At 45.7% G+C, this 23,352-nt stretch overlaps 2 protein-coding genes across 3 annotated transcripts in view; one reads left to right on the top strand and one right to left on the bottom strand.

Moving 5' to 3' along the window:
• Window positions 1-23,352, top strand: part of LOC143804781 (pecanex-like protein 2) — a 1,087,275-nt gene that overhangs the window by 814,601 nt on the left and 249,322 nt on the right. For both annotated transcript variants that reach the window (XM_077283212.1, XM_077283213.1), the window contains one exon: window positions 17,530-17,745. In XM_077283212.1, the coding sequence (XP_077139327.1) occupies window positions 17,530-17,745 (216 nt within the window). The remainder of the gene's footprint in view (window positions 1-17,529; window positions 17,746-23,352) is intronic.
• On the bottom strand, window positions 176-1,614 carry LOC143804779 (uncharacterized). The gene is made up of 2 exons (XM_077283210.1): window positions 1,492-1,614; window positions 176-1,405 (listed from the first exon to the last, which is right to left on the bottom strand). Exons 1-2 carry the CDS (start codon window positions 1,612-1,614, stop codon window positions 176-178), a joined length of 1,353 nt encoding a protein of 450 aa, XP_077139325.1.

Below are 23,352 nucleotides of genomic sequence, written 5' to 3' on the forward strand. Positions count from 1 at the left end.
CTTCTGTTGCACTGGTGAGGAAAGGGCTGTTAAAATAAAGGAATCATGGGGAATTTGGAGGAATTCTATTTTCATTCCTTCCTTAATAATATTTAGCACCCAGGAACTTGACGTGATTTTTCGCCATTGGGGAAAGAAAAATTTTAACCTGCCCCCTACTGGGGTGTCTGGTGTTTCAGAATTTGTTGTCTCTACGGAAGGGGGGGCCTTTGAACATAGTGCCACCCTGTTTTCCCTCTCTTGTGGCCCATCGTGACGATCTTTCATTTTGTGTTCTTTTCCCGAACGGCCTCTTCCTAAAGGTCTTCCTATAGAAAGGAATTGAGGGGTCAGGGAAGGCTTTTTTCCTCTCTTTTGCTTTTTTGAGGATCTCGTCTAATGCTTTCCCAAACAAAAACTCACCCTCACACGGAATAGCGCAGATCTTAGCCTTTGACTGCGTATCCCCCTTCCAGCTCTTCATCCATAACGCACGTCTGGCATTATTAATTAGACCGGCTGACCTTGCTGCGAGGCGAAGGGAGTCAGCTGAAGCATCGGCCATGAATGCTGCTGCACCTCTAATTAGTGGTATCGCATCCCGCAATTTTTGTCTGGAGACCCCCTGTTCGATTTGTTGATCCAGCTGATCAATCCACACAAGCATGGATCTAGCTGTGCACGTGCTGGCAATTGATGGCTTAAATATGCCCGTGGAAGCCTCCCATGATCGTTTCAGTGACGATTCTGCCTTCCGATCTAGAGGATCAGAAAGTAGGCCCGCATCCTCGACTGGTAGGGCTGACTGTTTTGAGGTGGAGGCGACTGCAGCGTCCACCTTAGGGATTTTAGTCCATGAAATTAACTCCTCATCATTAAAGGGGTACTTCCTTTTGGAGGCTGACGGGAGGAAACCTCTCTGGTCCTGTTTCTCCCACTCCCTCTTTATCAGAGCCTTAACCGCAGGAATTACTGGGAATGCTCTTCTCTTCCTCTCCGCCAACCCTGCAAACATGATGTCTTGTGCAGTTTGGTCGTCTTTTGTATCCTCACAACCTATAGTATTCCTGATGGACTTTACTAGGTTGTCCACCCCATCAAGAGGAAAACAAGCTCGACCCTCAATGTCGGAATGTGTTGAGGAAGAGGATGACGCCTGCGAGGAGTCTGAGTGGATAACGCCTTCCTCCTCGGACTCAGAGCTGGATATAGCCTTTTCTTTCCCGGATTTTTTAGGGGGGGTACTGGCTTGTGAGATGGCCTGTAATTCCTCTCTAATTATGGCCCGTATATCTGTGACCGACATAGATGGACTCTGCATTGTTTCCGCCATACACTGATTGCAGAGTTTTTTGGGGTGGGAATCTGGGAGAGGCTCGTCACATAACGCACATTGCTTGTGCTTAGATTTCTGTCTCTTTTTGGCCTGGGAGAAGAAGACATTTGTGGAAAAGGGTGTCAGCTTTATAGGCAGAGGGGAAATCACACTCACCCAGTGAAGCTGTACGGTACCGAAATAGGAGGCTGCGACTTTCTGGATCTTGAATCCTTGGTCTCACTCCTGTGGCTGGCATCTGAGGACCTTCTGCTGGCTGGCTCACCTGCTGGGTCCACAGTCTTGCCTGGGGACGACATGTTGCATCGCCTGTGCGTTTGCAACTTCCCCCTTTTTATAGGCCAAGATCCGGTCAGTAAACTTTTTTTTTTTTTTTTTTTTTACTCTGCAGCGGTGCACTGCGCATGCGCGAAACCGCGCTTTTCGCTCCACCGCTGTGTGAGTGACCCGGAAGTGCTCCTCTACTTCCGGGTCATTCTGGGGATTCTTACACCGCTCCACGCATGTGCGGCCGCCATTATCCCGGCCTGCGCTATGGAGCGGTGTACCGGCTGCCGCTGCAGCTGTGCCGCAGATCCCGGACCCTTTTACCTGGTGGTCCGCGTCTGGAGCCTGTTTCAAGCCGCACCTCTGCAGCGCTGCTCCTGTGGAATCGGCGTCATCTCTCCCGGACTCAGCCATCCCACATGCCGGCCAGACGAGGGGGGAGCCGTCTAACGGAATCTCCCCCGACGCTGCATCTGGACTGCATCCCCTGCCGTTCGCGCAGAAACCGCACAGGCGGATGCTCCTAGCCCAGGTATGATTTCTGTAGTCTTCAGAGATCCTGTCCCCTGGGAACAGGAAACCTAAACTGAGGAGGAGAGGGGGACCGCCCCCTTTTATGTCTCTGTAGGTTTCCTGTTCCTTGGGGCGGATCCCTATCTCTCCAGTGGGTGCTGTCATGGCGAAGGGTAAATCAGATCATAGTTGGATGTCACGTGAGTGTGGTCTGATTTTTTTCATGGACCCATAGAAATGAATGAGCGAGTGCCATCTGATTCTCAGAGGCAAATCATGCATGCAGCAATTTTTTTTCTCTGACCACTCGGTCCAAGGAAAAAAAGAAAAATCGGACATGTGCACAGCCCTAAAGCTAGCAGCATGATGTTGTGATTGTGTTCATACTTCAATTCTGGCACTTTGCTTGGCTCTTCCTGTTTGCCATGGTGCCGTGGCAATCGGGGTAATAGTATTGGGGTTGATGTCATGAACTACTGGGGATAGTAATGGAGAGGTGTCTATTAGACATCCACATTACTAACTCAGTAATAAAAAAGATCACACACACAGAAAAAAATACTATTGAAAAAATAATCCCATGCAGGTTCACTGCAATCCAACGAATTCGAAGTAGTCCAGAATAGGATAACTGAAAAACATAAAAAGACAGAAATGAAAACAATAGACAGTTCTTTGTTCACCAATTTATTACTCAAATATTCCCACGAGGCTCCAATGTAGTCCACGTTCCCCGATGTCTCCTGCGACTGTGAATAGCAGTAAAATGACGGCTATTCACAGGCGCCGGGTACTGACAACAACTCCCATCAGCGTCATTGGCTCCTGCTGCGCTCTGCGAGACCTGGCTTCTCTAATGAGTATTGTTGTCACTACCCAGCACCTGTGAATGAGCACCAGCTGAAGGGGACATGTGCAGGCATGCGTAGTAAAGAAATAAAGCACATGTCCATAAATCCATTGTGACATATATTCAATATGATATATTGGAGCATGCGCATAATAACACAATGTAGGCACAGGTAACATATCCATTAAATCAATAATAGTGCGCATGCGTCCAAAGGAGATACCTCTGGCACATAGTGCACATAATACAATGAATGCACCATAAAATGAGAGCAAGCATCGGAGATCTGGTATATCTACAAAACAATATGACCAGAATCTGAATACACAAATACATATATGCAAAGGCATGTAAAAAAAATATCGATAGAACTGCAACTATGCATACATATAAACCAGGATACTGAATGCACACATTGACACATGTCCCTAGATATAAATAAAAATAATTAATGCAAGTAATGAAAATTTGCACAAAAAGATTGAGATTGCGTGCGTATACTATAAGAACAATATAAGGACCTAAAAGATCCAGAATGTACCGTATAGCAACAAAATTGATCAACATATGGATAAACGGATAAAAAAGGATATCGGCAATAAAACCTCAAATTATGCTACAAAAAACAATCAGCCAGATCTCCAAGGTAGTTTTCCATGCGAAGCAGAGCAAAGCAATCAGGACTGACTGGGGTGAGTTTAGAAGCTACATAACAACAGGAACACCTGGCAAGTAACTAGAAGGCTATAGACCCCAGGGCAACATTTTGGCCCGTGCCTTAACATCACTGTGTACCTAGAAATTCATTAATAGTCATACCCACATTTACAAAAAAAAATATACACAGGGGAAAAAAAGTATTTAGTCAGCAACCAATTGTGCAAGTTCTCTCACTTAAAAAGATGAGAGAGGCCTGTAATTGACATCAAAGGTAGACCACAACTGTGAGAGTCAAAATGAGAAAACAAATCCAGAAAATTGCCTTGTCTGATTTGGCAAGATATATTTTGCAAAATATGGTTTAAATTAAGTATTTGGTCAGCTAAAACATGCAAGATTTCTGGCTCTCAGAGACCTGTAACTTCTTCTTTAAGAGGCTCTTCTGTCCTCCACTCATGTGACACATCAAACTAATTGAGAATTTCACAAGAAAAACAATGGTGTGCTTGGTTTTAACATATCTTTATTCTTTCATGAGTTATTTACAAGTTTATGACCACTTATAAAATGTGTTCAAAGTGCTGCCCATTATGTTGACACACTGATAGCAACACCGCAGAAGAAATGCTAGCACAGGCTTCCAGTATCCGTTGTTTCAGATGCTGCACATCTCGTATCTTCACAGCATTGCCTTCAGATGACTCCAAAGATAAAAGTCTAAGGGGGTCAGATCGGGAGACCATGGTGGCCATTCAACTGGCTCATGACGACCAATCCACTTTCCAGGAAACTGTTCATGTACAAAAGCTCGGACCTGACATCCATAATGTGATGGTGCACCATCTTGGGTGTCAGATCTGAGCATTCCTACATGAACAGTTTCCTGGAAAGAGGATTGGTTGTTGTGGGCCAGTTGAATAGCCACCAAAGTTTCCCGATCTGATCCCCTTAGACTTTTATCTTTGGGGTCATCTGAAGGCAATTGTCTATGCTGTGAAGATACGAGATATGCAGCATCTGAAACAACGGATACTGGAAGCTGTGCTAGCATTTCTTATGCGGTGTTGCTATCAGTGTATCAAGAGTGGGAGAAGAGGGTTGCATTGACAATCCAACACAAAGGTGCAGCACTTTGAACACATTTTATAAGTGGTCATAAACTTGTAAATAACTCATGAAATAATAAAGTTACGTTAAAACCAAGCACACCATTGTTTTTCTTGGGAAATTCTCAATAATTTGATGTGTCACGTGACCCTCTTCCCATTGGAAAAAATAAAGTTGGATCCAAAATGACCAATGTCAAAATGGCCGCCATGGTCACCACCCATCTTGAAAAGTTTTCCCCCTCCCATATACTAATGTGCCACAAACAGTAAGTTCATATCACCAACCATTCCCATTTTATTCAGGTGTATCCATATAAATGGCCCACCCTGTACTTAAGTTTCATAGATTGAACTTTTACGCATATATGTAAATATGTTTCCTTTTTTATTTATTTTTCATTATTGTTTGGGAAAGGTGGGTAAACTTTTATTTTTTTTTTGTTTTTTTTTTACAGTTTTACATTTTTTTTTTACATGTTATTTAGTTCCCCTAGGTGACTTGAACAATGTATGGTAAATATAACATTCTCCTTTGAACACCCTTCATAGGCTGTGCATCATGGGAGTACAAAGATGGTGACAATGGTGTACTTTAGTGGATCCTCACATCCCATAGTAACACATCATGTTATCATATCTTTGGCTGATGGGGGGAGAGCTCCCAAATGAAGGTCACACAGATCGCAGCCATTTAAAGGGAATCTGTTACCCCAAAATTCTCCTATAAGCTAAGGCCAACGGCATCAGGGCCTTATCTACTGCATTCTGTAATGCTGTAGATAAGCCCCCGATGTAACCTGAAAGAGAAGAAAAACAAGTTAGATTATACTCACCCAGGGGCGGTATCGGGGCGGTCCGGTCCGACGGGTGTCGCGGTCCTGGTCCAGCGCCTCCCATCTTCATATGATGACATCCTCTTCTTTGCTGCTTGCCGCGGCTACTGCGCAAGTGTACTGATTTGCCCTGTTGAGGGCAGCGTAGAGTACTGCAGTGCGCAGGTGCTGGGCCTCTCTGACCTTTCCCGGCGGCTGCGCACTGCAGTACTTTGCTCTACCCTCAACAGGACATATAAAGTAAGTCTACGCAGGAGCTGCAGCAGGAAGAAAAGAAGAGCACGTCATCGTATGAAGTTGGGAGGCGCCGGACCCGGACCGCCCCTGGGTGAGTATAATCTAACTTGTTTTTCTTCTCTTTCAGGTTACATCAGGGGCTTATCTACAGCATTACAGAATGCTGTAGATAAGCCCCTGATGCTGGTGGCCTTAGCTTATAGGCAAATTTTGGGGTGACAGATTCCCTTTAAATGCCACTTTCAGAGATTGGCAGTAGTACCCATATGATTAACCCCTTCCCGACCTTTGACGCCACGTAGGCGTCATGAAAGTCGGTGCCAATCCGACCCATGACGCCTATGTGGCGTCATGGAATGATCGCGTCCCTGCAGAGCGGGTGAAAGAGTTAACTCCAATTTCACCCGATCTGCAGGGACAGGGGGAGTGGTACTTCAGCCCAGGGGGGGTGGCTTCACCCCCCGTGGCTACGATCGCTCTGATTGGCTGTTGAAAGTGAAACTGCCAATCAGAGCGAATTGTAATATTTCACCTAAAAAACTGGTGAAATATTACAATCCAGCCATGGCCGATGCTGCAATATCATCGGCCATGGCTGGAAACACTGATGTGACCCCCCCACACCACACCGATCGCCCCCCCAAGCCTCCGATCTGTGGTCCGCTCCCCTCTGTCTTGTGCTCCGCTCCCCCGTCCTCCTGTCCGCTCCCCCCGTGCTCCTATGCCACCCCCCCGTGCTCCGACGCCCCCCGTGCCCCGATCTCCACCCCCTTATACTTACCGAGGCTCCCGGTGTCCATCCATCTTCATGGGCGCCGCCATCCTCCAAAATGGCGGGCGCATGCGCAGTGCGCCCGCCGAATCTGCCGGCCGGCAGATTCGTTCCAGGTATAGTTTGATCACTATGATAAAACCTATCACAGTGATCAAAATAAAAAAAATTGTAAATGACCCCCCCCTTTATCACCCCCATAGGTAGGGACAATAATAAAAAAAAAGAAAATATTTTTTTTTCTTTTTTCACTAGGGTTAGGGTTAGAACTAGGGTTAGAACTAGGGGTAGGGTTAGGGTTAGGGTTAGGGTTAGGGGTAGGGTTAGGGGTAGGGCATGTGCACACAGTGCGGATTTGGCTGTGGATCCGCAGCGGATTGGCCACGGATCCGCAGCGGATTGGCTGCGGATCCGCAGCGGATTGGCTACTGCAAATTCGTAGCAGTTTTCCATTAGGTTTACAGTACCATGTACACCTATGGAAAACCAAATCCGCTGTGCCCATGGTGCGGAAAATTCTGTGCGGAAACGCTGCGTTGTATTTTCCGCAGCATGTCAATTCTTTGTGCGGATTCCGCAGTGTTTTACACCTGTTCCTCAATAGGAATCCGCAGGTGAAATCCGCGCAAAAAAACACTGGAAATCCGCTGTAAATCTGCAGGTAAAACGCAGTGCCTTTTACCTGCAGATTTTTCAAAAATCGTGCGGAAAAATCTCACACAAATCCGCAACGTGGGCACATAGCCTTAGGGTTAGGGTTGGAATTAGAGTTAGGGTTGGAATTAGGGCTAGGGTTGGAAATAGGGTTAAGATTAGGTTTGTGGTTAGGGTTACGGATAGGGTTAGGAGTGTGTTGGGGTTACAGTTGTGGTTAGGGTTGGGATTAGGGTTAGGGTTGGGATTAGGGTTAGTATTAGGGTTAGGGTTGGGATTAGGGTTACGGGTGTGTTGGGGTTAGGGTTGTGGTTAGGGGTGTGTTGGGGTTAGGGTTGTGATTAGGGTTATGGCTACAGTTGGGATTAGGGTTAGGGGTGTGTTGGGGTTAGTGTTGAAGTTAGAATTGAGGGGTTTCCACTGTTTGGGCACATCAGGGGTCTCCAAACGCAACATGGCACCACCATTGATTCCAGCCAATCTTGCGTTCAAAAAGTCAAATGGTGCTCCCTCCCTTCCAAGCCCCGACATGCGCCCAAACAGTGGTTTACCCCCACATATGGGGTACCAGCGTACTCAGGACAAACTGGGCAACAACTGTTGGGGTCCAATTTCCCCTGTTACCCTTGCAAAAATAAAAAATTACTTGCTAAAACATAATTTTTGAGGAAAGAACAATTATTTTTTATTTTCATGGCTCTGCGTTATAAACTTCTGTGAAGCACTTGGGGGTTGAGAGTGCTCACCACACATCTAGATAAGTTCCTTGGGGGGTTTAGTTTCCAAAATGCAGTCACTTGTGGGTGGTTTCTACTGTTTAGGCACATCAGGGGCTCTGCAAATGCAACGTGACGCCCGCAGACCATTCCATCAAAGTCTGCATTTCAAACGTCACTACTTCCCTTCCGAGCCCTGACATGCGCCCAAACAGTGGTTTACCCCCACATATGGGGAACCAGCATACTCAGGAGAAACTGGTCAACAACTTTTAGGGTCAAATTTCTCCTGTTACCCTTGGGAAAATTAAAAAATTCTGGGCTAAAAAAATATTTTTCAGGAAAGGAAACACATTTATTATTTTCACGGCTCTGCGTTATAAACTTCTGTGAAGCACTTGGGGGTTCAAAGTGCTCACCACACATCTAGATAAGTTCCCTTGGGGGTCTAGTTTCCAAAATGGGGTCACTTGTGGGGAGTTCCTACTGTTTAGGCACATCAGGGGCTCTGCAAATGCAACCTGACGCCCGCAGAGCATTCCATCAAAGTCTGCATTTCAAAACGTCACTACTTCCCTTCCGAACCCCGACATGTGCCAAAACAGTGGTTTACCCCCACATATGGGGTATCAGCGTACTCAGGAGAAACTGGACAACAACTTTTGGGGTCCAATTTCTCCTGTTACCCTTGGGAAAATAAAAAATTGTGGGCTAAAAATTCATTTTTGAGAAAAGAAAAATTATTTTTTATTTTCATGGCTCTGCATTATAAACTTCTGTGAAGCACTTGGGGGTTCAAAGTGCTCACCACACATCTAGATTAGTTCCTTGGGAGGTCTAGTTTCCAAAATGGGGTCACTTGTGGGGGAGCTCCAATGTTTAGGCACACAGGGGCTCTCTAAACGCGACATGGTGTCCGCTAATGATTGGGGCTAATTTTCCATTCAAAAAGCCAAATGGCGTGCCTTCCCTTCCGAGCCCTGCCGTGTGCCCAAACAGTGGTTTACCCCCACATGTGGGGTATCATCGTACTCAGGACAAACTGGACAACAACATTTGGGGTCCAATTTCTCCTATTACCCTTGGGAAAATAAAAACTTCCGGGCCAAAAATCATTTTTGAGGAAAGAAAAATTATTTTTTATTTTCACGCCTCTGCGTTATAAACTTCTGTGAAGCACCTGGGGGTTTTAAGTGCTCACTATGAATCTAGATAAGTTCCTTGGGGGGTCTAGTTTCCAAAATGGGGTCACTTGTAGGGGAGTTCCAATGTTTAGGCACACAGGGGCTCTCCAAACGTGACATGGTGTCCGCTAGCGATGGAGATAATTTTTCATTCAAAAAGTCAAATGGCGCTCCATCCCTTCCGAGCCTTACCATGTGCCCAAACAGTGTTTCACCCCCACATGTGAGGTATCGCTGTACTCAGGAGAAATTGTCCAACAAATTTTAGGATCCATTTTATCCTGTTGCCCATGTGAAAATGAAAAAATTGAGGCTAAAATAATTTTTTGGTGAAAAAAAAGTACTTTTTCATTTTTACGGATCAATTTGTGAAGCACCTGGGGGTTTGAAGTGCTCACTATGCTTCTAGATAAGTTCCTTGGGGGGTCTAGTTTCCAAAATGGGGTCACTTGTGGGGGAGCTCCAATGTTTAGGCATACGGGGGCTCTCCAAACGCGACATGGTGTCTGCTAAAGATTGGAGCCAATTTTTCATTCAAAAAGTCAAATGGTGCTCCTTCCCTTCCGAGCCCTGCCGTGCGCCCAAACAGTGGTTTACCCCCACATATGAGGTATCAACGTACTCAGGACAAATTGAGCAACAACGTTCATGGTCCAGTTTCTCCTTTTACCCTTGGGAAAATAAAAAAATTGTTGCTAAAAGATCATTTTTGTGACTAAAAAGTTAAATGTTCATTTTTTACTTCGATGTTGCTTCTGCTGCTGTGAAACACCTGAAGGGTTAATAAACGTCTTGAATGTGGTTTTGAGCACCTTGAGGGGTGCAGTTTTTAGAATGGTGTCACTTTTGGGTATTTTCAGCCATATAGAACCCTCAAAATGACTTCAAATGTGAGGTGGTCCCTAAAAAAAATGGTTTTGTAAATTTTGTTGTAAAAATGAGAAATCACTGGTCAAATTTTAACCCTTATAACTTCCTAGCAAAAAAAAAAAAATTGTTTCCAAAATTGTGCTGATGTAAAGTAGACATGTGGGAAATGTTATTTATTAACTATTTTGTGTCACATAACTCTCTGGTTTAACAGAATAAAAATTCAAAATGTGAAAATTGCAAAATTTTCAAAATTTTCGCCAAATTTCCGTTTTTTTCACAAATAAACTCAGAAATTATCGACCTAAATTTACCTCTAACATGAAGCCCAATATTTCACGAAAAAACAATCTCAGAATCGCTAGGATCCGTTGAAGCGTTCCTGAGTTATTACCTCATAAAGGGACACTGGTCAGAATTGCAAAAAACGGCCAGGTCATTAAGGCCAAAATAGGCTGGGTCATGAAGGGGTTAAACAGCGACAATCACAAATGGTTTAACCCCTTAACGACCGCCGATACGCCTTTTAACGGCGGCCGCTAAGGGTACTTAAACCACAGCGCCGTTAATTAACGGCGCTGTGGAAAAAGTGAATAGCGCCCCCCAGAGTCGGATTTTCTCTGGGGTCTCGGTTGCCGAGGGTAGCCGAGACCCCAGAGAACATGATTCGGGGGGTTTTTACCGACCCCCGAGTTGCGATCGCCGGTAATTAACCGTTTACCGGCGGTCGCAACAAAAAAAAAAAAAACGCGATTTGCCGTTTAATTTCTCTGTCCTCCGATGTGATCGCACATCGGAGGACAGAGAAATGTGGTCCCCGATGGCCCCCAATAGCCCCCCAATACTTACCTACCTCCCCCGGTGCTCCTCGTGTCTCCCCATGGGCGCCGCCATCTTTTTTCCGGGAAAAAATGGCGGGCGCACGCGCAGTGCGCCCGCCGCCCGGCACCCGGATGTTCTTTGGGGTCTCGGCTGCCGGGGGTAGCCGAGACCCCAAAGAACATGATCGGGGTCGATTTGCACCGACCCCTGCTTTGCGATCGCCGGTAATTAACAGTTTACCGGCGACCGCAAAAAAAAAAAAATAAATAAAAAAAAGCGATCAGTTATTTCTCTGTCCTCTGATGTGATCGCACATCAGAGGACAGAGAAATAGGGGGATTCGGGGACCCTAACATACTCACCCGGGGTCCCTGGGTCCTCTTCTGTCTTCTCCTGCCAGCCGGCTTTTTCATCATGGCGGGCGCATGCGCAGTGCGCCCGCCATCTGCTGCCATCTGCCGGCCGGCAGGAGAAGACAAGTTGGGGCTAAAATTAGGGTTAGGGTTAGGGTTAGGGTTAGAGTTAGGGTTAGAGTTAGGGTTAGGGTTGGGGCTAAATTTAGGGTTAGGGTTAGGGCTAGGGTTAGGCTACTTTCACACTAGCGTTTTTTGGCTTCCGTCGCAATGCGTCGTTGGAGAAAAAACGCATCCTGCAAAAGTGTTTGCAGGATGCGTTTTTTCTCCATTGGCTTGCATTAGCGACGCATTGCGACGGATTGCCACATGTCGCATCCGTCGTGCGACGGATGCGTCGTGCTTCGGCGGACCGTCGACACAAAAAAAACTACATGTAACTTTTTTGTGCAACGTGTCCCACATATTTCAGTGCCACGTGCCACGTATTTAAGTGACATGTGCCACGTATCAAAGTGCCACGTGCCACATATTTCAGTGCCACGTATCAAAGTGCCACGTGCCACGTATCAAAGTGCCACGTGCCACGTATCAAAGTGCCACGTGCCACGTATCAAAGTGCCACGTGCCACATATCAAAGTGCCACGTGCCACATATTTCAGTGCCACGTATCAAAGTGCCACGTGCCACATCTTTCAGTGCCACGTGCCACGTATTTAAGAGACACGTGCCACGTATCAAAGTGCCACGTGCCACATATTTCAGTGCCACGTGCCACGTATCAAAGTGCCACGTGCCACATATTTCAGTGCCACGTATCAAAGTGCCACATGCCACGTATCAAAGTGCCACGTGCCACGTATCAAAGTGCCACGTGCCACGTATCAAAGTGCCACGTGCCACATATTTCAGTGCCACGTGCCACGTATCAAAGTGCCACGTGCCACGTATCAAAGTGCCACGTGCCACATCTTTCAGTGCCACGTATTTAAGAGACACGTGCCACGTATCAAAGTGCCACGTATCACGTATTTCAGTGCCACGTATTTAAGTGACACGTATCACGTATAAGTGCCACGTGTCACGTATTTAATTGCCACATATTTAAGTGCCACGTATCAAGATTTTCCATGGAGAACAGACACATCCAGAGATATGTCTGCTCTCCACGGCTGCAGCAACACACTGACAGGAGCCATAGTTCCTGTCGGTGTGTCACTGCGCATGCGCGAGCGAGTTTACCGGCGGTCATTGACCCCGGCACTCTCGCTTAACGGCAGTGCTGCGTGGGAAAGTTCAACGCAGCTGTACTGCTGTTAACCGAGACGCCGGAGTCATTGAACTCCGGAACAGTACGCGATACACTGCTAGGAGCTTCGCTCCTGGCAGTGTATCGCCGGAGAGCAGCCGATCGGCGTGGGACACTCGTTTTATGGATTCTGCGGACAGGGAGTATGAATTTGGTTTATTATTTTTGGATTTTTTCCTGGAGGATCGAGGGCTTCGCCTACAAGTGTGCTGTTGGTGAGTATATACTCTGTGTTATATGTTGTATGTACTGTGTGTCATGTATGTGTATTGTGTGTAGGTGTTTTGTGTAACTTTACAATTGTGCTAAGTCGCCGGACACAGGGACAACTCTCCCATCCTAATACCGGATGGGAGTAGTAGTCCCATACGGCGACTTAGCACAATGGTGGCACTAGCGTCGCATGGGGACACACACACGCACACACACGCACACACACGCACACACACACACACACAGAAGGACTCCATGCTGCTTCACTGGGGGGCGGGGGCTTCCCTCTTCCTGTCCGACGTCACGTCCGGTCCTGGGTGTCAACCCCTCCGTACAAAGACGCCGACACCCAGGACAAAGGCGCTGTGTGTGGAAGGTAATATGGGGCCCTAGGGGGATACGCAGACACGCCGCTGCGTAAAGAATTGACATGTCAATTCTTTTTACGCCGGCGTGTTTGCAGACAAAAGCGCCGCGTTTTTTTGCGGTGTGTCTGAACGGCAAAGTGAATTTCTCATTCACTTTGCCGGCAGACGAAAATGACATTGCGCATTTTTGAAAAGCGCCCGCAAAATAGCGCTCAAAAATGCGCTATGTCTGAAAGTAGCCTAAGGCTTCTTTCACACTTGCGTCGGTACGGGGCGGTCGCAATGCGTCGGCCCGATGTACCGACGCACGTTGTGAAAATTGTGCACAACGTGGGCAGCGGATGCAGTTTTTCAACGCATCCGCTGCCCAGTCTATGTCCTGGGGAGGAGGGGGCAGAGTTACGGCCACGCATCCGCGGAAATGGCGGACGCGACGTACAAAAAAAAGGTTACATTGAACTTTTTTTGTGACGACGGGGGCTAAAGTTATGGTTAGGGTTGGGGCTAAAGTTAGGGTTGGGGCTAAAGTTAGGGTTAGAGTTGGGATTAGGGTTAGGGTTTGGATTAGGGTTGGGATTAGTGTTACGTTTGGGATTAGGGTTGGGATTAGGGTTAGGGTTGGGATTAGGGTTAGGGGTGTGTTGGATTTAGGGTTTTGATTAGGGTTATGGTTAGGGTTGAGATTAGGGCTGTTTTGGGGTTAGGGTTGTGATTATCGTTAGGGTTGTGATTAGGATTATGGATCGGGTTGAGATTAGGGTTAGGGCTGTGTTGGGGTTAGGGTTGGAGTTAGAATTGGGGGGTTTCCACTGTTTAGGTACATCAGGGGGTCTCCAAACACGACAGCCAATTTTGCGCTAAAAAAGTCAAATGGTACTCCCTCCCTTCTGAGCTCTGCCGTGCGCCCAAACAGTGGTTTACCCCCACATATGGGGCATCAGCGTACTCGGGATAAATTGGACAACAACTTTTGGGGTCCAATTTCTCCTGTTACCCTTGTGAAAATAAAAACTTGGGGGCTAAAAATCTTTTTTGTTGGAAAAAATATATTTTTTTATTTTCACTACTCTGCATTATAAATTTCTGTGAAGCACTTGAGCTTTCAAAGTTCTCACCACATATCTAGATAAGTTCCTTAGGGGGTCTAGTTTCCAAAATTTGGTCACTTGTGGGGGTTTCTACTGTTTAGGTACATTAGGGGTCTGCAAACGCAACATAACGCCCGCAGACAATTCTATCAAAGTCTGCATTGCAAAATGGCGCTCCTTCCCTTCCGAGCTCTGCCGTGCGCCCAAACAGTGGTTTACCCCCACATATGGGGTACCAGCATACTCAGGACAAATTGGACAACAACTTTTGGGGTCCAATTTCTCTTGTTACCCTTGTGAAAATAAAAATTTGGGGGCTAAAAAAATCTTTTTTGTGGGAAAAAAAATATTTTTTATTTTCACTACTCTGCATTATAAACTTCTGTGAAGCACTTGGGCATTCAAAGTTCTCACCACATATCTAGATAAGTTCCTTGGGGGGTCTATTTTCCAAAATGGGGTCACTTGTTGGGGGTTTCTACTGTTTAGGTACATTAGGGGTCTGCAAAGGCAACATAACGCCCGCAGACAATTCTATCAAAGTCTGCATTCCAAAATGGCACTCCTTCCCTTCCGAGCTCTGCCATGCGCCCAAACAGTGGTTTACCCCCACATATGGGGTACCAGCATACTCAGGACAAATTGGACAACAACTTTTGGGGTCCAATTTCTCTTGTTACCCTTGTGAAAATAAAAACTTGGGGGCTAAAAAATCTTTATTGTTAAAAAATATATATATTTTATTTTCACGACTCTGCATTATAAACTTCTGTGATGCACTTGGGCATTCAAAGTTCTCACTACACATCTAGATAAGTTCCATGGGGGGTCTAGTTTCCAAAATGGGGTCACTTTTGGGGGGTTTCTGCTGTTTAGGCACATCAGGGGCTCTCCAAACGCGACATGGCGTCCGATCTCAATTCCAGTCAATTTTGCATTGAAAAGTCAAATGGCGCTCCTTTGCTTCCGAGCTCAGCCATGCGCCCAAACAGTGGTTTACCCCCACATATGGGGTGTCGGCGTACTCAAGACAAATTGTACAACAGCTTCTGGGGTCCATTTTCTCCTGTTACCCTTGGTAAAATAAAAATTTGGAGGCAAAAAGATCATTTTTGTAGAAAAAATGCGATTTTTTTATTTTCACGGCTCTACGTTATAAACTTCTGTGAAGCACCTGGGGGTTTAAAGTGCTCACCACACATCTAGATAAGTTCCTTAAGGGGTCTAGTTTCCAAAATGGTGTCATATGTGGGGGGTCTCTACTGTTTAGGCACATCAGGGGCTCTCCAAACGTGACATGGCGTCCGATCTCAATTCCAGCCAATTCTACATTGAAAAAGTAAAACGACACTCCTTCTCTTCCAAGCTCTGCGGTGCGCCCAAACAGTGGTTTACCCCCATATATGGGGTATCGACGTACTCAGGAGAAATTGCAAAACAACTTTTGTGGTCTAATTTCTCCTGTTACCCTTGTGAAAATAAAAATTTGGGGGCAAAAAGATCATTTTTGTAGAAAAAATGAGATTTTTTATTTTCACGGCTCTACGTTATAAACTTCTGTGAAGCACTTGGGGGTTCAAAGTGCTCACCACACATCTAGATAAGTTCCTTGGGGGGTCTAGTTTCCAAAATGGTATCACTTGTGGGGGGTTTCCACTGTTTAGGCACATCAGGGACTCTCCAAACGCGACATGGCATCCGATCTCAATTCCAGCCAATTCTGCATTGAAAAAGTCAAACGGTGCTCCTTCACTTCCAAGCTCTGCGGTGCGCCCAAACAGTGGTTTACCCCCATATATGGGGTATCGACGTACTCAGGAGAAATTGCACAACAACTTTTGTGGTCTAATTTCTCCCGTTACCCTTGTGAAAATAAAAATTTGGGGGCAAAAAGATCATTTTTGTAGAAAAAATGAGATTTTTTATTTTCACGGCTCTACGTTATAAACTTCTGTGAAGCACTTGGGGGTTCAAAGTGCTCACCACACATCTAGATAAGTTCCTTGGGGGGTCTAGTTTCCAAAATGGTATCACTTGTGGGGGGTTTCCACTGTTTAGGCACATCAGGGACTCTCCAAACGCGACATGGCGTCCGATCTCAATTCCAGCCAATTCTGCATTGAAACAGTCAAACGGTGCTCCTTCACTTCCAAGCTCTGCGGTGCGCCCAAACAGTGGTTTACCTCCACATATGGGGTATCGACGTACTCAGGAGAAATTGCACAACAACTTTTGTGGTCTAATTTCTCCTGTTACCCTTGTGAAAATAAGAATTTGTGGGCGAAAAAATCATTTTTGTGAAAACAAATGCGATTTTTTATTTTCACGGCTCTACGTTATAAACTTCTGTGAAGCACTTGGGGGTTCAAAGTGCTCACCACACATCTAGATAAGTTCCTTGGGGGGTCTAGTTTCCAAAATGGTGTCACTTGTGGGGGGTTTCCACTGTTTAGGCACATTAGGGGCTCTCCAAACGCGACATGGCGTCCGATCTCAATTCCAGCCAATTCTGCATTGAAACAGTCAAACGGTGCTCCTTCACTTCCAAGCTCTGCGGTGCGCCCAAACAGTGGTTTACCTCCACATATGGGGTATCGGCGTACTCAGGAAAAATTGCACAACAAAATTTGTGGTTAAATTTCTGTTTTTACACTTGTGAAAATTAAAAAAAATGGTTCTGAAGTAAAATGTTTGCAAAAAAAAGTAAAATGTTAATTTTTTTCTTCCACATTGTTTTAGTTCCTGTGAAGTACGTAAAGGGTTAATAAACTTCTTGAATGTGGTTTTGAGCAGCTTGAGGGGTGCAGTTTTTAGAATGGTGTCACACTTGGTTATTTTCTATCATATAGACCCCTCAAAATCACTTCAAAGGTGATGTGGTCCCTAAAAAAAACATGGTGTTGTAAAAATGAGAAATTGCTGGTCAACTTTTAACCCTTATAACTCCCTAACAAAAAAAAAAATTGTTTCCAAAATTGTGCTGATGTAAAGTAGACATGTGAGAAATGTTATTTATTAACTATTTTTTGTGACATATCTCTCTGATTTAAGGGCATAAAAATACAAAGTTTGAAAATTGCAAAATTTAAAAAATTTTCGCCATATTTCCATTTTTTTCATAAATAATCGCAAGTAATATCGAAGAAATGTTACCACTAACTTGAAGTACAACATGTCACGAAAAAACAATCTCAGAATCAGCGGGATCCGATAAAGCGTTCCAGAGTTATAACCTCATAAAGTGACACTGGTCAGAATTGTAAAAATTGGCTCGGTCATTAAGTACCAAATTGGCTCTGTCACTAAGGGGTTAAGGGACAAAGTTTTTTTATTATTATTTAAATTACTGTTTATTTGTTAAATACAAATTTTCATGGAATATTTTTTATTTTCAGGAAATGATAATGATAATTTGAATTCCATTTTCTATGAACATCTTACAAGATCACTACAGCATTCCTTGTGTGGAGATTTAATACTTGGAAGATGGGGCAACTATGCCTCGGGTGACTGTTTTATACTGACTTCAGACTATTTAAATGCATTTGTTCACTTGGTTGAAACTGGAAATGGATTTGTTACATTTCAGCTAAGGGGACTTGAATTTAAAGGTAAGTTGAAAAAATGTAACATCAGTAAACTTTACAGGGAATCTGTCACCACATTTGACATTTCTAAACTATTAATATGGGCATACAGGTTATAGAATGCTGAAAAAGTCCTAACCTGTGTGTCTCATATCAGATGCCTTGCTGTTGAGAAATTATATTTTATCACTTCACATAAATGACCTCTTCCAGACTATGGGGAGGATGGTGCCTGGAAGATAACTCTGCCCCCAGAGATTATTTTACATGAAGGAAGAGTTACCAGTGAGACCAGTAACTAACACAGAACAAGAGAAATGAAATTTGTCTTATTATGAACACATTTTTGCTTCTCTCTCAGCTCTGCTGCATGGCAAGAATATTGCAAACCTGTCTCCTGTGAGCTGGACCTGCAGATGTGTCAGTTATAATCACACTCAGCTCTGCAGTGAGATCAGGAGAGCAGCTATTACACATCACGAGGGTAACTCCCCCTTCATGTAAAATAAGCTTTGGAGGCAGAGTTATCTTCCAGGCAACATCCTCCCATAGCCATTTTTTAAACGGAATTAAATACGAGTTGTGGATAAGATTTATATCCCACCAATTATATGTTGCTTATCTAACAAGTGCTCTACCCATAGGAGGGTTATATATGGTCTGTATATTTATTGTAGAAATTGGCTATGTGCTTCATTATCATACAGACATCCCCTGTATGGTAGAATGCATTTGTGTTTCAATCCCAGCTTTGCTGTCATGATTTGCGGCTCACATACAGGGAACAATGATTGTGGGATGCATCCCCTGCCTTTTTCTGAAACTGGAAGTTACATCAGACCCCAGTTTATATTACTGGTGCCTATGACCAGATACAGACAGCACACATTATTTTTTGTGGCTACAGGATGATGCTGCATTGATAGTAGACCTTGTGTTCTTCTGATAAACCTCAGTGTCCTGAGGGGAAATGCGTTGTGATCTGAGACTATCTATGGGGCTGGTTTTCGATTTAGGATAAGTATGCCTAATGTTTATCCTGGCTGGTGTTTCCATTATCAGTGTTGTTCCATCTACATACCCTTCCCTGTTTTCTCCTAGATTATCTATGTATATACAGGTGCTTCTCACAAAATTAGAATATCATCAAAAAGTTGATCTTGTTCTTCAATACAAAAAGTGAAAGTCATATATTATATAGAGTCATTACAAACAGAGTGATCTATTTCTGTAACAGGCTGGGTGGTGGAACCATTGGGCCAAAGCCCAAGGAAGACCTGGAGGGGCGTGACTAGGAGCCTCACCCAATCCGACGACTGACAAGCAGCAGCTAACGAAACCGCAGTCCGTGGAGAGACAAGGGATTTGATCCAGGTGCTACTTCAGGACTAACCTTGGGTAGTTGGCGACTGACCCCTAGGAGCAGATACCTGGAATGGCCCAGGGGAATGTCCAACAGATGCAGGCAGGTAGAGAAGATGACAGGAACCGCTGGTGTAGACAGGACAGTCTGGCGGAGAGATGAGCACTGGCAGATTCAGCTGGCTCAGCTGCCATTGAGGTGAGCACTGGCAGGTGCAGCTGGCTGAGATACTAGTACAGGCACCTGAGAACTGACAAGTGTGTTAGGAACAAAATCACAACATTGCACATGCATGTTGGAGGAGGTGGTTTAAATAGTAAGAGACCTCCAGCTATTGGCTGGGGACACTTTAGAGGAATGTGCATGGCCCCATTAAGAAAGAGGAAGTGTGCGTGCGCGTGCACTAAGCACAGTGCCTGGAGAACTGCTAGGAGTGTGTGCAGCCTGGGCAGCAGCAGACCCAGAAGGAGCAGGACGGGAGTCTTGGCGGAGAGTATGCTGATGTCTCTGCAGGGCGAGAGGGACTGCAGGCAGAAATGCGGGTGCTACCATTACCCTCCATTCCGCCCCCTCTTTTTCAAGCCTGTCAGAATTTTCTCCAGGAGGGGAGGGGCTCTCAGGACCTCTCCTCAGGACCAAACCCCTTCCAATCCACAAGAAAGAAGGTTTTCCCTCTTACATTCTTGGTGGCCAAAATGTTCTCTACCTCGAAAACGTCCTCAGCGCTGACAGGAGTTGGAGTGGCACCAGGAACCTCAAAGAAAGAACTGAGGGCAACAGGTTTGAGAAGAGACACATGGAAGGAATTGGGGATTCGTAAGGAGGCCGGGAGTTTGAGTTTGTAGGCTACTGGATTAATCCGTTTCAACACCTCAAAGGGACCATTGAAGCGAGGACCCAATTTATAGGATGGTATCTTGAGATGGATATACTTAGATGATATATCTTGAGATGGATATACTTAGATGATAGCCAGACCTTATCTCCAGGATGAAACAGAGGTGAATCCAGACGTCTCTTATCCGCATCTGGCGGCTGACCCCTAGGAGCGGATAGCTGGATTGGCCCAGGGGAATGTCCAACAGATGCAGGCAGGTAGAGAAGATGACAGGAACCACTGGTGCAGACAGGACAGTCTGACAGAGAGATGAGCACTGGCGGGTGCAGCTGGCTTGGCTGCCATTCATATGAGCACTGGCAGGTGCAGCTGGCTCAGCTGCCATTGAGGTGAGCACTAGCAGGTGCAGCCAGCTGAGACACTATTACAGGGACCTGAGAACTGACAAGCGTGTTAGGAACAAACTCACAACATTGCACAGGCACCTCTAGATTGGAGGAGGCTGTTTAAATAGTAAGAGACCTCCAGATATTGGCTGGGGACACTTTAGAGTGCTGACAGGAGTCAGAGTGGCACCAGGAACCTCGAAGAAAGAACTGAGGACAACGGGTTTGAGAAGAGACACATTGAATGAATTAGGGATTCGCAAGGAGGCCGGGAGTTTGTTTGTAGGCTACTGGAATAATCCATTTCAACACCTCGAAGGGACCATTGCAGCAAGGACCCAATTTATAGGATGGTATCTTGAGATGTATATACTTAGATGATAGCAAGACCTTATCTCCAGGATGAAACAGAGGTGAAACCAGATGTCTCCTATCCTCTTGTCTTTTCATCCATTCGTAGGATTTTATCAAAATATGCTTTCCTCTCAGATCTTAGAAAAGTTCCTGATGAGGGAATTGGCAGCTGAAATATCGGAGGTGACAGCCACAGGGAAAGACACTTTGGGGTGTTAACTGTAGACCACAAAAAACGGAGATTTGGCTGAAGACTCGCTCACGTGGTTATTGTAAGAGAATTTGGCCCATGCAGGAGTTCAGCCCAGTCACTGTGATGAGCATTAACAAAATGCCAGAGAAAATTAGTCAGGATCTGATTGACTCGTTCCATTTGGCCATTGGACTGAGGATGGTAAGAAGATGAGAAATCCAAAGTAACATCGAGTAGCTTACAGGTGGCCCTCCAGAAATGAGAGGTAAATTGGACACCTCTATCAGAGACTATGTGAAGCGGTAGACCATGGAGATGAAAAATCTGAAGAATTGATTTTTTTGCCAGTACTTGCACCGATGAAAGACCGGTTAGCGGGATGAAATGAGCCATCTTGGAAAAACGATCCACCACCACTCAGATGATGGTACATCCAGCCACCACTGGCAGATCTGTGACTAAATCCATGTAAATATGCTGCCAGGGAGCAGACGGCACAGGCAAGGGAAGCAACTGACCGGTCAGAAGCTGTTTGCGAGTCTTATTTTGGGCACAAGAAGGACAAGCAGAAACGAAATTCGCAACATCTTTGCACAGAGACGGTCACCAATAGTGTCCAGTGAAAAGGAGATTAGTCTTCTTCTGTCCGGCGTGGCCCGCCACTTTAGAAGAATGTCCCCAGAGAAGAACCTGCTTCCTGTCAGGTTCAGCCACATAAGTCTTACCGGCGTGTAGACGGGAAAAGTCTAGCAGAGTGACTGTGATTATTTTGGAGGGCTCGATGATATGTTTAGGCTCCTCCTCCTGGTCGGAGGCCTGGAAGGACCTGGAGAGCGCATCCGCCTTAATGTTTTTATCAGCTGGACGAAAGCGGTGCGTGAAGTTGAAGCAAGCGAAGAACAAAGACCATCTGGCTTGACGGGGGTTAAGCCACTGAGCAAACTGCAGATTAGCCAGATTTTTGTGGTCAGTGTAAATTACCACAGGTTTCAACGCTCCTTCCAGCAAGTACCCTCACTCCTCCAAAGCCAGCTTGATTACGAGCAGTTCTCTATCGCCAATAGAGTATTTAGGTTCTGGTGCTGAGAAGAGTTTAAAGAAAAAGCCACAGGACACCATGTGACCGGATGAAGACTTCTGACTGAGGACGGCTCCGGCCCCTGTGAAAGATGCATCCACTTCCAGGAAGAACTGTTTTTTTATGGTTTGGGCGATGAAGAACCAGAGCCGAGGAGAATGCCTGCTTTAGGGATTCAAATGCTTCTTCTGCTTCAGGAGTCCATTCCTTAGGATTGGCTCCTTTGTTGGTCAGGGCAGAAATAGGAGCAGTCCAGGAAGAAAAATGGGAAATAAATTGGCGATAATAATTCACAAAGCCGAGAAACCGCTGGATAGCCTGAAGACCGTCTTGATGAGGCCACTTCATTACAGCGGATACCTTCTCAGGCTCCATCTCCAGACTGGTTTCAGAAACAATGTACCCCAGAAATGGAAGGGAGGACTGTTTGAAGACACACTTTTCATATTTGGTGTAGAGATGGTTAGTTCTTAACCTTAGTAGAACCTGGCGAACGTCCCTCCTGTGTGTTGGCAGATCAGAAGAGAATACCAAGATGTCATCCAGGTATACTACCACACACGTATAGAGCAGGTCCCGGAAGATGTTGTTCACTAGTTCTTGGAAGACAGCTGGAGCATTACAGAGTCCAAACAGCATAGTGAGTAGTGTTGAGCATTCCGATACCGCAAGTATCGGGTATCGGCCGATATTTGCTGTATCGGAATTCCGATACCGAGATCCGATACTTTTGTGGTGTCGGGTATCGGTATCGAAACAACATTAATGTGTAAAATACAACATTAATGTGTAAAATAAAGAATTAAAATAAAAAATATTGCTATACTCACCTCTCCGACGCAGCCTGGACCTCACCGAGGGAACCGGGAGCCTTCTTTGCTTAAAATGCGTGCTTTTCCTTCCTTCCGTGACGTCACGGCTTCTGATTGGTCGCGTGCCGCCCATGTGGCCGCGACGCGACCAATCACAGCAAGCCGTGACGTAATTTTCAGGTCCTTCTAGGCATTCAGTATTTTAAAATTATGTTCCGGCTTTGTGATTGGTCGCGTCGCGGTCACATGGGCGACGCGACCAATCACAAGCCGTGACGTCACGGGAGGCAGGAGACGCGCGCATTTTTAAAATTACGTCACGGCTTGTGATTGGTTGCGTGCCACCCATGTGACCGCGACGCGACCAATCACAGCAAGCCGTGATGTAATTTCAGGGCCTGATGCCTATTTCTGCATTGAGGACCTGAAATTACGTCACGGCTTGCTGTGATTGGTCGCGTCGCGGTCACATGGGCAGCACGCAACCAATCACAAGCCGTGACGTAATTTTAAAAATGCGCGCGTCTCCTGCCTCCCGTGACGTCACGGCTTGTGATTGGTCGCGTCGCCCATGTGACCGTGACGCGACCAATCACAAAGCCGGAAC

This window comes from Ranitomeya variabilis, chromosome 2, assembly GCF_051348905.1.
Source record: "Ranitomeya variabilis isolate aRanVar5 chromosome 2, aRanVar5.hap1, whole genome shotgun sequence".
NCBI lineage: Eukaryota > Metazoa > Chordata > Amphibia > Anura > Dendrobatidae > Ranitomeya > Ranitomeya variabilis.

What these genes read in the sequence shown, in the direction of transcription:
- LOC143804779 (XM_077283210.1), bottom strand. Translation starts at nt 1,614, where the DNA reads ATGTCGTCCCCAGGCAAGACTGTGGACCCAGCAGGTGAGCCAGCCAGC. An exon ending in AGTCGCAGCCTCCTATTTCG is followed by an intron (nt 1,406 to 1,491) that starts GTACCGTACAGC and finishes TTCTTCTCCCAG; the next exon opens with GCCAAAAAGAGACAGAAATC.